At 40.2% G+C, this 14,086-nt stretch overlaps 1 protein-coding gene across 2 annotated transcripts in view; it reads left to right on the top strand.

Annotated features, from left to right (window-relative positions):
• ARMC2 (armadillo repeat containing 2) overlaps positions 1-14,086 on the top strand; it is a 130,295-nt gene that overhangs the window by 90,278 nt on the left and 25,931 nt on the right. For both annotated transcript variants that reach the window (XM_011952823.1, XM_011952822.1), the window contains one exon: positions 2,922-3,021. In XM_011952823.1, the coding sequence (XP_011808213.1) occupies positions 2,922-3,021 (100 nt within the window). The remainder of the gene's footprint in view (positions 1-2,921; positions 3,022-14,086) is intronic.

The following is a 14,086-nucleotide window of genomic DNA, read 5'->3' as shown; positions in this document are numbered from 1 at the left end:
CCACCACACCCAGCTAATTTTTGTATTTTTAGTAGAGATGGAGTTTCACCATGCTGTCCAGGCTGGTCTCAAACTCCTGACCTCAGGTGATCCACCTGCCTCAGCCTCCCAAAGTGCTGGATTACAGGCGTGAGCCACCTCACCCAGCATCAGTACCTAGTTTATTGAGAGTTTTTAACATGAAGGAGTGTTGAATTTTACTGAAAGCCTTTTCTGTGTCTATGGAGATAATCATGTGGTTTTTGTCTTTAGTTGTGTGTGATAAATCACATTTACCTGAATTGCTTTTGATGATGGATTTTCTTTTTTAAATCTGTTAGTATAGTAAATTACATTAATAAAGTTTCTCAAGTTAAGCCATTATATGTTGCTGGGTTTGGTTAACTACTATTTTGTTTAGGATTTGTCATTGGTGGTCGTGAGTTACACTGACCTATATTTTTCCTTTTTCATATTGTCCTTGTCTGGGTTTAGTGTTAAGTTTATACCAGCTCATAAAATGGGTTGGGAGGTAATCCAGTTTTTTTCTCTTTCCTAGAAGAGTCTGTAAAAAAACTGATCTGCTTCTTGAAAAGTTTTAAAAACTTGCCCAAAATGCTATTTTTATCCAGGGTATATATGTGTGTATGTGTGTGTGAATATTGTTGACTACTGATTCAATTTCTTCCTACGTGGTTATATGTTTCTTATTTCTACTTGGTTCAGTTTCAGAAAGTTAAGTTTTTGTAGGAATTTGATAAATTTCTCTAAGTTTTCAAACAATATAAAAGTTGTTCCAACTATTCTCTTACTATTATTCTAATCTCTGTTGTATCTCTAATTATGTCCCCTTTTATTTATTTTACCTATTTAACAGATATTTGTATAGCACTTACAACATGCTAGGCAATATTCAGAATATTTTCCTAATATGAATTCATTTCATCCTTATAACAACTTTTTAAGATATGTGTTATTATTGTCATTATCTTTTTACATATGAGGAAATTGAGGCATAGAGAAGTTTAGTTATTTTCCTGAGATCACACAACTAGTATGTCATAGAGCTGCAGTTCAAACCATAGTCTGGCTCTGGAATTCATACTTTGAACCACTATGTTACCCTGCTTCTTCATTGTTAATATTGACTTTCTTTCCTAATTTTGATTGTTCGTGCTGTTTCTCTTTTCTCTTAGTCTTGCAAAATCTTTCCTATTTTATTAGCTTTTACCAAGAACAAATATATTTATTGACCCACTGTATTGTATGTTTGCTTCATGTCTTATTTCTTCTGCTCTTATCCTTATGAATCATTTTCTTCTACTTTTTGAAAATATCATATTTTTCTTCTAATTATTTTAGTAAAAAACATAATTCCTTTCTTTTCAGCCTCCTTAAACCTATAAAATTTCCTCTAAATACTAATTAGAGGAATTTAGTATTTACAAGTTTTTTTTTGTTTTTTGTTTGTTTTTGAGACGGAGCCTCGCTCTGTCGCCCAGGCTGGAGTGCAGTGTTGTGATCTCGGCTCACTGCAACTTTCACCTCCCAGGTTCAAGCGATTCTCCTGCCTCAACCTCTGCAGTAGCTGGGACTACTCCAGAGGCAGCTGGGACTACTCCGGTGGCATGCGCCACCACGCCCAGCTAATTTTTGTATGTTTTAGTAGAGACGGGGTTTCACCATGTTGGCCAGGCTGGTCTTGAACTCCTGGCCTCGAGTGATCCTCCTGTCTCGGCCTCCCAAAGTGCTGGGATTACAGATGTGAGCCACTGTGCCTGGCCCATCTTACGAGTTTTGATTTGTAATATCTTTATTACTTGTATTTAAATATTTCTTTTGTAATTTTCATGCTTCTTTGACCTATAAATTAGGTGTTCTTACATTTCCCCAAAAAATTTTTTTTTTAATTTATTTTTTAAATGGTGTGTAATTTAATTGCACTTTGACCAGAGAATGTGGTCTTTGAGATACCAGTTCTCTGAGAATTTACTGAGGCTTATTTATGGCCTCGTATGTGGTCAAGTTTTTAACATATTAATGATATTTTACCTATTGATTCATCAGTTAGGAAGAAATATATGAACATCTCCTGATTTGTTGTTGGTTTGTCAATATTGCCTTATGGATTTTGTTTGCTTGCTTGCTTACTTGCTTTAGAAATTCTGAAGCTGTTTTCAAGGCTTCCTGCCTTAAGTTCGGTCTATTTTGCCTAATATTAATATAGCACTACCAATCTACTGTATTGAGGCAGGTTTTTGTTTGTTTTGAATGTATAGCTTTGTTTGTTTGTTTGTTTGTTTTGAGGCAGAGTCTCTCCCCATTGCCCAGTCTGGAGTGCAGTGGTGCAATCTCAGCTCACTACAACCTCTGCCTCCTGGGTTCAAGCAGTTCTCCTGCCTCCGCCTCCAGAGTAGCTGGGATTACAGGCACATGCCACCACACCCAGCTAATTTTTGTATTTCTGTAGAGATGGGGTTTCACTATGTTGGCTAGGCTGGTCGCAAGCTCCTGACCTCAAGTAACCCACCTGCCTCAGCCTTCCAAAGTGCTGGGATTACAGGCATGAGGCACCGTGCCTGGCCTACTAAAGTAGTTTTACATTTGCTTCTGATGTGGTGCCAGGAGACTCACTGGTATCCAACCAGATTTCATATAAATTTCATGTAAGTTTGTGTTTTCTGAACTACATGGATAGTGTAAATTCACACCACGTACATATAAGTTACCTTTTAAATTTCTCTGGATCCATCTCTCTAGAGTTTATAGCAGATAGCAAGCCTCCTTGCAGCTTCCCTGAACTGATATGTAGAGTATTTTTAGACTCCTTTTCTTGAACTGGGCAATGTTTTGAAGGTCTGCATTTAAAGTGATACTGTGTGTACTTGAATTTTACAGAAAAACAAAGTTTACCTTTATTTTCCCATTTGGCATTTCTGCAGCAAACTTACTTCTTACCGTGACTGCTGTGCAGCCTTGGCCAGCTATTCCAGATGTTATGCCTTATTTCTGAATCTAATTAACAAATACCAGAAGAAGCAGGTCAGTTCTTCATTCATTTAATTCTTCAGTGAGTCTTTACACTAATGTATTTGTGTAAGCCCATGTTGAATGTCTTTATGTTTTGAATGTATAGGTTTCTATAAGAAACTTCCAATAAATGTATAATGGGCTGCCCCGGGTGGCAGTAAGTTATGTATAGGAGTTGAAGGAGTGGTTTGAGTCAGAAATGGAATGTTGATGTTCTAGGAAGTGTCCCGATTTGGGAAGGAAGGTAGTAGATTGTAACAATATTTTTCCTCCCACTGATCTGTAGACAACCTACATGGGAGTCACTTTGGGGTGGGGGTAGGGGTATAACCCCACCCCAAGGGTTATTTCCATAATGGTTATTTCTTCCAGGTTTCATCCCAGGCTACTGAGTCAGATGGGTAGGGTAGGACCTATCTGGCCGTCTGCATTTTAACAAGAACCACAGGGACTTCTGATGCAAATTAAGGTTTGCAGTTCCCCTGCACTGGATATTCCCTGAAGATTCTTCTAGCCCTTAAGTTCTCTAATTCTTTGACCCCACTGTTTTATTTAAAAGGTAACGTTTCTAGGTAAAGTGCTTAAATGAAATAATTTAGTTTTAATGAATCAAGGCAAAAATGTATATGGTTGTTTAAAAAAGAAAGAATTCACAAATGATTTCTCATTAATCAAATCATAATACTTCATACAGACATTAATTTTTTTTTTTTTTTTGAGACAGAATCTCGCTCTGTCGCCCAGGCTGGAGTGCAGTGGCGCGATCTTGGCTCACTGCAAGCTCTGCCTCCCGGGTTCACGTCATTCTCCCGCCTCAGCCTCCCGAGTAGCTGGGACTACAGGTGCCCGCCACCATGCCTGGCTAATTTTGTTTTTGTATTTTTAGTAGAGACGAGGTTTCACCGTGTTAGTCAGGATGGTCTCAATCTCCTGACCTCATGATCCGCCTGCCTCGGCCTCCCAAAGTGCTGGGTTTACAGGTGTGAGCCACCACACCCAGCCACAAACATTAATTTTTATTATAAGTTTTTAAGTGTTCGTTAAAACAAAGTCGACTTTTATTCACTTTCATAAATTATTAAAGTGACATCAACTTAGTGAGATATTTTGTCCATTTATACAATAAGTATTCATTTTAAATGTGGTATATTTTCAACATCCTATAGTAAGTTTTACCAGTTTATGGACCAAATAATTTATATATATACTAACAATATTTTAATCTAAAGCTTTGTGTTTGTTTTATTAACCATATTAAGACCACCTCAAAACATAATCTCTGTTTGTTGCTGACTAGCATTGAACTTATTTTTACCCAGCCAAAGACTTCTGCTGAGAATTGTTAAATTTGTCAGGTTTTACCCCAGCTTTAGCCTCCCAAGTAGGGATTACAGGCATGTGACGCCACACCTGGCTAATTTTTTTTTTTGATAGAGACAGGGTTTTGCCATGTGCTGGGATTACAGGTGTGAGCCACTGTGCCCAGCCCAGAAGAATTATTTTTCATGTTATACTCAAAAGAGATCTATTTATATATTTTGTTTTGTAATTTAATGTTATGAATTTTAATTATAATTTTATTTTCCCATCACTTTTTTTTTTTTTTTTTGCTTTGGTGCTTTGATCTTGGGTGATGTAGATGTCTTTAATTAGAGAAGATTTATTTGCCTTGCCACTAGAATTTTCAAATATGGACAAAAGAAAATGCTTTTGTTTAACAGTTTGATTTCGAGTTATGTTATAATCTATAATTTTTTTAAGGAAGAAAATTCATTAATTGAGTACTCACAAATAGTGCTATTGTTTTCTAGCATTACTAGTAGATACTGTTTATTTCTCTGATTGGAGCTTAGATGATGGCCATATGGAATGAACTAACAAAAATCTTGGTATCTCACCAATATGAGAGACTAGAGATATCAGTATGGCTAAGAGTATGCTTTTTCTAGTTTGAGTAACTAAATGTCCTAAAGTTTTTTTGTTTTTTGTTTTTGTTTTTTAAAATAAAGATGGGAGTCTCACTATGTTGCCCAGGCTGGCCTGGAACTCTTGGGCTCAAGCAATCCTACCACTTCAGCCTCCCAAAGTGCTGGGATTACAGATATGAGCCACTGCACCCAGCCTAAATGTCCTAAAGTTTAAATTGGCATAGAATTTTACTATACTTTTTACTAAACTACTTTTCACATTGGACCAACGGTTATCTGAAAAGCAAAACTCATGTTTAAGAAACCACATTTTTCTCTATTGACGTTAATTACCATTTTATGTTCCTATTGATGTGGTTTGGATCTGTGTCCCAGCCTAAATCTCATGTTGAATTGTAATCCCCTGTATTGGAGGTGGGGCCTGGTGGGAGGTGATTGGATCATGCAGGCGGAGTTCTCATGGATGGATTAGCACCATCCCCCTGGTGCTGTTCTCCTGATAGTGAGTGAGTGAGTTTTCATGAGATCTGCTTGTTTAAAAGTGTGTAGCACCTCCCCCTGCTCTGTCTCTTCCTCCTGCTCCGGCCATGTAAGATGTGCCTGCTTCCCTTTCACCTTCCACCATGATTGAAAGTTTCCTGACGCCTCCCCAGAAGCTGAGCAGATGCCAGCAGCATGCTTCCTGTACAGCCTATGGAACCATGAGCCAATTAAATCTCTTTTCTTGATAAATTATCTAATCTGAAGTATTTATTTGGAGCAATGCGAGAACAGACTAAAACACCTATTAAAATTATTTTAGTTTCCAAAGAGGAATAGAGAGCATCTTGTAAACCATGTACAGTAACATGTTTATTCAGGACCCTCAAAGAAATGCATATTATCACTTTAATCACTAAACTTAAATCATTGTGGCAAAAATCATATTCAAGTATATTACATGTTTCTCTTCCTTCTTAGAAGATATTAAAACTAACTTAATGTCTTGATAGCAAAGGTCATTATTGTAAGCATTAATCATTAATTATTGCTCTAGAGGCTGTTTGTCCCACATGGGAAACCTGAGTCTGTTGATGAGGTTCTTTAAATGTCTGCATCTTCTTTGTAGATTTTCTCTCTCTTCTTTTTCTATTGGTTGCTACCTCTGCCTTTAGTAATCTTTACTTGCTTTTTTGCAATTATTTGTTTGCAATTAGCAGGGGAACCTCATAACCAAGCTTATTAAAATTAGCCTGTAGTCCCAGCTACTCAGGAGGCTGACACAGGAGAATCGCTTGAACCCGGGAGGTGGAGGCTGCAGTGAGCCAAGATCGTGCCACTGCACTCCAGCCTGGGCGACAGAGGGAGACTCCATCTCAAAAAAAAAAAAAGTAACACTGAAGCGGCATCATTGTCGGGGGTGACACCTGAGGTTCGTTGCCTCATTCCAAGGAAATCAAGGACATGGACACACATGGAGTGAGGTTAATTGCAGAGGTTTAATAGGCAAAAGAAAGAGAGAGGAGAATAGCCCTCTCTTCTGTGCACGAGAGGCACCCGAGTGGGACTTCTGGCCTGGGCACAGGGTTTTATAGACAGGCTCGAGGAGGCCATGTCTGATCTACACAGGGCCCAAAGATTGGTTGGACCAGGTGTGATGTTTACATAGTATGCAGAGAAGCTGGCCACCCAACCCTAGTGTTCTTATTATACAAATGGGATTTTTACTTGGCCGGCACCATGTTACCTGCTCTTTACTGCACATGTGGCTGGCAAAGAGAAGGGAAGATGGAGCTGCCATAGTGGACATGCCTAGTCCCAGGTACCCTTTTTCCTATTGGCACAGCTGGCAACATTCACCCGTGCAAGCTTCTAGCCTGCCTTTCTATATCTGCAGCTTGATTTTACAGGCTGCTCTTTGTTAGAAAAGAAATTATTTGGGGGCTGTTTTTCATTAAAACGAAAACCTTACTGAGGCCCTCCTTACCCTCACTATTTACCTAAATAATTTCTTTTTTAACTCCAGTGTCAACACATAAACCAGGCGTGGTGGTGTGAGTCTCTAGTGAAAGCAGTTGTCCAGCTTGGGCAACAAGATGAAATCCTATCTCAGAGAGAGAGAGAGAGAGAGAGAGAGAGAGAGAGAGAGAGAAAAGACTGGCAACATAGACCCCATCTCTATAAACAAAAAATTAGCTGTGCGTGGCGGCACATGCCTGTAGTCCCAGCTACTTGGAAGGCTAAGGTGGGAGGATTGCTTGAGCCCAGGCTGCAGTGAGTCATTGATCACTAGCTAGCTAGCTAGCTAGACAGATAGATATTGTAGACTAAAAACCCTAAAATAAAATTGAATATGAACAGACTTAATGAGAAGAGCCTAAGGGGCTCTGATGAAACTTCTCTGTGACTTCTCCTCTTCAAAGTCAATTCCATATTTCAAGTTGTAACTCTCTTGTCTGCTCCTCTGTGAGGCCTCCCAAGCAAGACCAGTCAATTTCTCCCTCATCAGTGCAACATTTTTAAGACTTTAACACAGCTAGTATCCCAGCTAGTACACTCAGAGCTAAGAACCCAAGCAGTATGTGTATGGCCTTAACCACTTCACTATTATTAAGAAAAACTATACAAATCTTAGAGATAAGGTGTGGAATAGGTGGAGGCATGTCCTGACAAAGGCATGCCAGGGCGTTGTTTAATGGCCCAATCAGGGATTAATTCTCTAGGCCAACATACTGGTGTTTGGACTTGCTGTTTACTATTTGGTTAGATCCCAGACACAATAAAGTTATACATTAATTCATAGGTTTCAGTGTGGTAGACAGGATCACCTCAAAAGTTACCGTTTTATTACTTTGTAGGCATTTGTCAGGTTTGTATATAACCTAGAAATCTTGAGTGCTTGTAAATTCCCAGTTCTTCAGTTGTACTTGGAACAAACTTTACTGTGGTATTGGCCTCCTCATTAATGAGTTAAATACTCTTTAAGGGTGTTCATTTTATGAGCCTATGAGAGTCATGTTTTTAATTTTTGAAAAATTATACTTTGACTCAATACTTTTACTTATAATAACGATTGAAATGTTGTAGTTTTGACTCATTACTTTTTTTCTAGTAAGAAAAATACATAACTTATATTTTCCTCAAAACCAAAATATTTTAGAAGAGCAAGGAAAGAGTTTAGGCTACAAGGAAGTAGCTGTGTGTCCCAACTACTTCCTAAAATCATTAACCAGAAGTTCCCGTTAGTCTTCAAAAACATTTCTTTAGTGGTTCTCCAAATGGTTATTATTATGTAGCTGCCCTACCCACTACTGCGAGTTCCTAAACGACACAGACTTTGTCCTGATAGACCGAGATGATGCTTGGCAAAGTAAGCTCATAAGTGCTGAAAGAAAGAATTTTGAGTATGTGAAATGCTTTGCCACCTGTAAGGTGTTAAAAAATATTTTTTTTCTAATACTCAAGTGCTTCCTCCTTAAATATGTACTTTCTTCTTCCTAGTTTGGAGGAGGATATAATAAGAATTTTTTCCCACAATTTTCACATGGGTGGGCTGCCATAAACAGCAAAACAGAATTCCTTCAGAACAGCATGACATCTTACTTTCATGTTTCCCGTGGCCCAGGTGACTGATCAAATACGATTTGTTTTTCCTCTTAAAGTTCTGATGTGAGTGTATTGATCTGCAGTGGTTAGACACTTTGCCGCACCTGGGATTTACTTGAATGTTGAGGCTTAGAACTGATCATGGAAACGTGAACCAGCCTTCCAGCAACTTAATTAAACAGAATTATTACTTCCTATAATTATTTTTTTTTTTCGGCTCTAGGAAACATCCCTGCAAGACTAACTTGGGTTGTAGAGAAATACTTGGGAAGCTTTGTAGTCTCTTAATATACATAGCCATTGCCAAATGATTAGACAATCAGAGTCAGTAGACTGTCCCTGTTTTTGTTCTGGGAGGTTAATATTGCTTCTGTCTTGAAAGCCTGAGGACTACATTTAGAATCAGCATAGGTTTCATTTTTCTAAGATGCACTTTTAAATCAAATCATGTTTATGGCTAATTGCGTTTTCAAAAAACGTAGAAACAGAAATCTAAAAAGAGCAAGAAAGAAAAGGAAAAAAACCCTTTACAGTGATAAATGAAATGTCACCTACACACGCCTCTTGAACTGATCTTATCAGCGGATGGGGAGCTTCACAGGAAGCTGCCGGTCGCTGCTGCCGTCCACCAAGGGGGAAATCCTGTTTTGAACCAGGTAGCACCAGGGCTGGTTGCTGTTGGAAGAAAGTAGAATATTTCCTCTCCATCTGCTGTTGTTTTCCATCAAAGGGGAAAAAAATTAGAATTACATGAGAAGATACCAAAAGTCACAAAATTTTCCATTATTTTCACATTCTTTTTCTCTTGTCAAGGTAAAGTCTGATTTCAACATATGAGAAGTCTGAATATACTTTACATATTCAAGTATATAAAGTCTAAATCAAGTCCATCGACAGGAGGGGTTGTGGAGTGGTTTCACTTTTATTTTCTACACGTCTATGCTGTGAGGATTATTGAGGAACAAGGATTTATATTTACAAGTATTCCTATTAGTTTTTAAAAAGCATTATTACAAAGACAAATAATGGATATTCAAGTGGTGAGAGTTCTGATTTTTTCTTGATTTAAATCAGAGTGGCTCCCCAATTTGGCTTATCATCAGTTTCACCTGGGGAGCTTTAAAAATCCAGGTGCTCAGCTGGGCACAGGTGGCTCAGGTTGGCCTGTAATCCCAGTGCTTTGGGAGGCTGTGGCAGGTGGATTGTCTGAACTCAGGAGTTCGAGACCAGCCTGGGCAACGTGGTAAACCTCTGTCTCTACAAGAACAATTAAAAAAAAAAACCCTGCAAAAATTAGCTGGGTTTGGTGGTCCATGCCTATAATCCCAGCTACCTGGGAGGATGAGGCAGGAGAATCACTTGAGCCTGAGAGATGGAGGTTGCAGTGAGCTGAAATTGAGTCACTGCACTGCAGCCTAGTTACACCGTGAAACCCTTTCTCCCAAAAACAAAACACGACAAAACAAGAAGAACCCTTAAGCCTATTTTACACTTAAAATTTGGGTTTAATTAAAAATTTTGTTTTAATTTAAAAATAGATATACAGGTGCTCAGGGCCCGCCCAGAGAGATTCTGATTCACGTCTGGGATGGGGCCCAATAACTTACTTTTAAGAGACTTCTCAAGTGACTCAAATGAGCAGCAGGTTTTGAGACCTATGGTATAACTTACTAAGGTGGTTCTTTAAAACCATTTTCTCCAGTATTGACAGCAGAGGGGTTCCCATAAAACCTCAAAAAATTTTAAAGTGATTAATCAAATCAGCCACACAGGGTCAGTCTTTCTCCACAGGAGCACAGCTGACAGTGGCTCTTCCTGACAAAGTAGGAACCAAGTTGACAAGACCCACCAGGTGCTGATATAGGCTTCCCAGTAAGTGGTAAGAACCACTGGCCCTTTGCCTTTTGCACAGGCAGCTGAGGAATGATTTCTTAGCTGGAGAACACAGGATGGTACATTAGTCTTTTCCACAAATGTTCACTGCCAGACTTGTGTCAAAATAAGTCCTGGGACCAAACCTAGTTTGAAGGTGCCCATCACACTGACGAGGCTTTAAGCACTGGCCAGAGTGGCTCCCCCAGGAGAGAGGAGCACAGGCTCTACTCCTCAGGACCCTTAGAGCCGCCTGTCCAAGGGAGGGCGCCTTCAGTTCAGTTGGCTAGACAAGCTGCAAGTTGTTGGTTTATTTGTTAGGTTAAACAAGCTCCAAATTTCATCTTTAAAATAATTACTATTCCTGCAGATGTCCTGTTTTGAGACAGTGCAGTATATACCCATATCTAAATGTTGTAGTTTGCAACATTAAATTGAGAGTGATGAGTTCACTTAGAATATGGTCCGCTTTACACTGCCTCTGTTTGCACAATGGCCCTCAGTGAAGTGGGCCTCCTTTTCCATCTGTATGTGATAGTTGTGTGCATGGCCTGGGTTTCTGGCTCACCAACAGTCTCAACGAAAAGGCATCTACTCCTCCCAGCTCCTATAAATGACTTCCGCAGGGAGAGCAAGGGAAACTTCTTCTTATCTATGTAGTTAATTTGTCCAAGATCCGTGATGCAACTAGTAACTCCAGTTCCCACACACACACAAACTGAGATGAAACAGCCTCTCGGTCGGCTTGAGGCTGTATGAAAGCTAAACTTTAGAGTTAGGTAAAATATCTATTAAAAACACTGGCCAAAATTCAATTAAATGACAAATCTCATTTAAGAAATGTGCACATGTTGTCTGCTTTATGGTGTAAACTGCATTTGGTACAAAACAAATGTGCAAACAGATGGGCTTAATAACGAAGGAGGGAGTGGGGTTGCTATCAGCCTTTGGGAGGCAGAGCCTGCCTCAGGAGGTGCCTCTGACGTCAGTGTTGCTACATTTAGCATCTCAGGAAAATACGTTTGGGTTTGTTTTTTGGAAGAACATGAAGGGATTTTCCCCATTTCTTCTGTAAATATCTGCTGGGCAAGAGATCTGGTAAAATGCCTCAAATAAGACCAAAAGACTGGCAATATTTTTCAAAAGTCTTGATCAAAAAGAACAATCTTTGTCTACATTCCTATCACATGTATCCATTGACCCACTGTCTATTTAACTCTCTCCATGTGTAGATATGGTTAATTTTTTGTTTCTTTTACCACAGAGCTTCCAGATGCAGCAGGACTGTCGTCAGAGTCTTTGCAAACCCTGGGAACTGCCAGACTCATTCTTGGTTGTGCTGCTCTTAAAGTCCCACCTCTCATTCTGTTTAGACTGCTATAGGCATAAGCTGCTGTCTTCAGCCATGTATGCATGCACAGTGAACACTGATTTGGAATGCTTAGCCACCGTGGTGTCAGAAATGAGAGCTGGAATGTCTGAACAGTGTGGGCTGAAAGCAAAACCAACTGCCATTTTTCTAGCTGTTCATCTTGAATGTAACCACAGCCTTTCAGCATTCCAGAGAGAAGGTGCCTTCTCTTTCCCTCCATCCTCTTTGGGCCATCGAGGATTGGTTAGGAAGGTGCCTCCACCCCTTCCCCTCGTGACTTTGTAAGGCGACTTGGCTCCCAGCTTGCCCTCTGCCTCCTCCCTGACAGGAGCACGCCCTATGGCTATCTTCCCAGCCCCTCTGCAGGCACATTCCCAGTGGGTGCCGAGAGCATTTGACTGAGCTTGCTCCTTTTTTCAGCCTTGGCCTTGGTCTGCGCCCCTGACCGGGCAGGCTGCACAATACGCCCTTAGCTTGTTCATTCTTTCCAGCTCCTGCTGGCTTTGCCCTTGTGGAACTGGCTCTTTCCTTGCTCAGCACGGAACCCAAATGCCTGATTTATGTCTGCTGGCTTGAAAAAGAACCGAGCACAGTGAAATTCTAGCATTGCCCTGGTACTTTTGAGTGACATTCAAAGGCATATTGTGGGTGCTCAATAAATGATTGCCGATAGAATGGATAGATGGATGGGGGAATCAAGCATAATCTCTTCTGGTTTTAAAATGATTTTCTGCTTAGATTCTTGGCTTTGAGTCTCCAACATTTCAGATTCTTCTATTTTATGTAGTTAAACACATAGGCAAACTCTTGACCCACTTTCGGTGCCCTATGGTCAGTTAGCATTTTTGCGGTAGTGCACAGTCTGTCTTCCGCTTTGCTAAAATTTATCTGTTCTTCAAGCCACCTGCAAGCTCACTTAATGTTTGGGTTTTGTTTGAGGGTGGGAAGTTGGATAAACAAAGCAAATTGTAAATCCTGATTCAGCTCTCAGGCACGAGAAGTTTGTAACCATATTTTAAACAGGGCATTTTGATTAATTTTCTGGTTAATAGAGGGTTCAGATTTTAAACATATTTACATCCCCTTCCATTTCAACCCATTCTTACAAATCTTCCTAAAATGTTTTCCTTTACTTAGTGGAAGCAGTTCCCTCCTAAGTGGAGTCTGCTGAACATAGTTTATTCTTTCTGTGACAGCTTGATATTGTTTCTTCCCCACAGTCAACATTATGCACATGAGTTATTTTAAGGTACGGTAGGAAGGGTGTGGGAGTCGGGGAGATATGTGTTCACTTTGGCTGGCCGTGGGCAGAGAGTAATGTGAGGTAGCATATCAGAAGTGGTCGCACGGGGCCAGATGGTGCATTAGATGCTGGCTTTGACATTCATTTAATAGGCAGTAGATGTTTTTGAGCAAAGGGAAGAGCTGTGCTTCAAGAAGTGGTGTTAGGGTTGACGGCAGAGGGAGGAGCCTGGAAAGGGCCTCTGACAACAGTCTACAGGCAGATTAGGTCCATGGGCAGGAGGGAGCTGGGGGTCATTTTGAGACGACAGGTTCAAGGAGACTTGGTGACTGCTTGGTGAGGGGATGAGACAGAGAGGAATCGGAGATGCTGGGGCTGGGGAACGGGGAAGATGATGATGATGAGCAATGAGGAGTTGAGCTGAAGGTGGTTTTGGAAACCATCTGTGTGTACAGATCCTGCCTCTTCTCTTCACCAGTGTTTGACTTTGGGCTTACTTAATGAGTCTTCTGAAGCCTCAGTTCCAACATCTCCAAATAGGGGTAAAAATGTCTTTCATTGGCTTTAGGCCAATGTCTCTCCCATGGAAAGTAACATGCAACGGCTGCTGCCAATGCTGCCACCATTGGAACTCAACATAGACCATCCTGGTGAGCAGTGCCCTGTTCCTGGTTTTATTCCAGTTAAAGTAATTTCATTCACAGGCTTGTGGGGCCCATTCAGATTGAGTAACTTGCTTGCTCACTGGGGCACAACATCTGCGAAACTAATGACAATATCCCCCAGGCTCTAACCGGAAAGCTCTGTTGAGGTCAGTCTTCTTCCTCTAGGTGTACCTGTTTGTCTAAGCTCTGGTTGGCTGTAGCTGTTGCTAGGCTGATTCTGTTTTAAGTAAAATTAGAAAGTCGATATGAACTGGTTATACTAGACTGCCTTCTTTAGGAAAAAAAAAAGATCTCTCTTGATTCATCTTCATTTTGCTATTTCAAAACCACATAGTTATGATATGAATATGCAACATTGTGTTAAATTTAATAAAAATGCTATAAAAGTGGAGTGTTAATTTATAGATGATTC

Source organism: Colobus angolensis, unplaced genomic scaffold, assembly GCF_000951035.1.
Source record: "Colobus angolensis palliatus isolate OR3802 unplaced genomic scaffold, Cang.pa_1.0 Scaffold35, whole genome shotgun sequence".
NCBI classification, from domain to species: Eukaryota; Metazoa; Chordata; class Mammalia; order Primates; family Cercopithecidae; genus Colobus; species Colobus angolensis.
The sequence above is the reverse complement of the archived record's forward strand: the minus strand, read 5'-3'. Positions and strand labels throughout refer to the sequence as shown.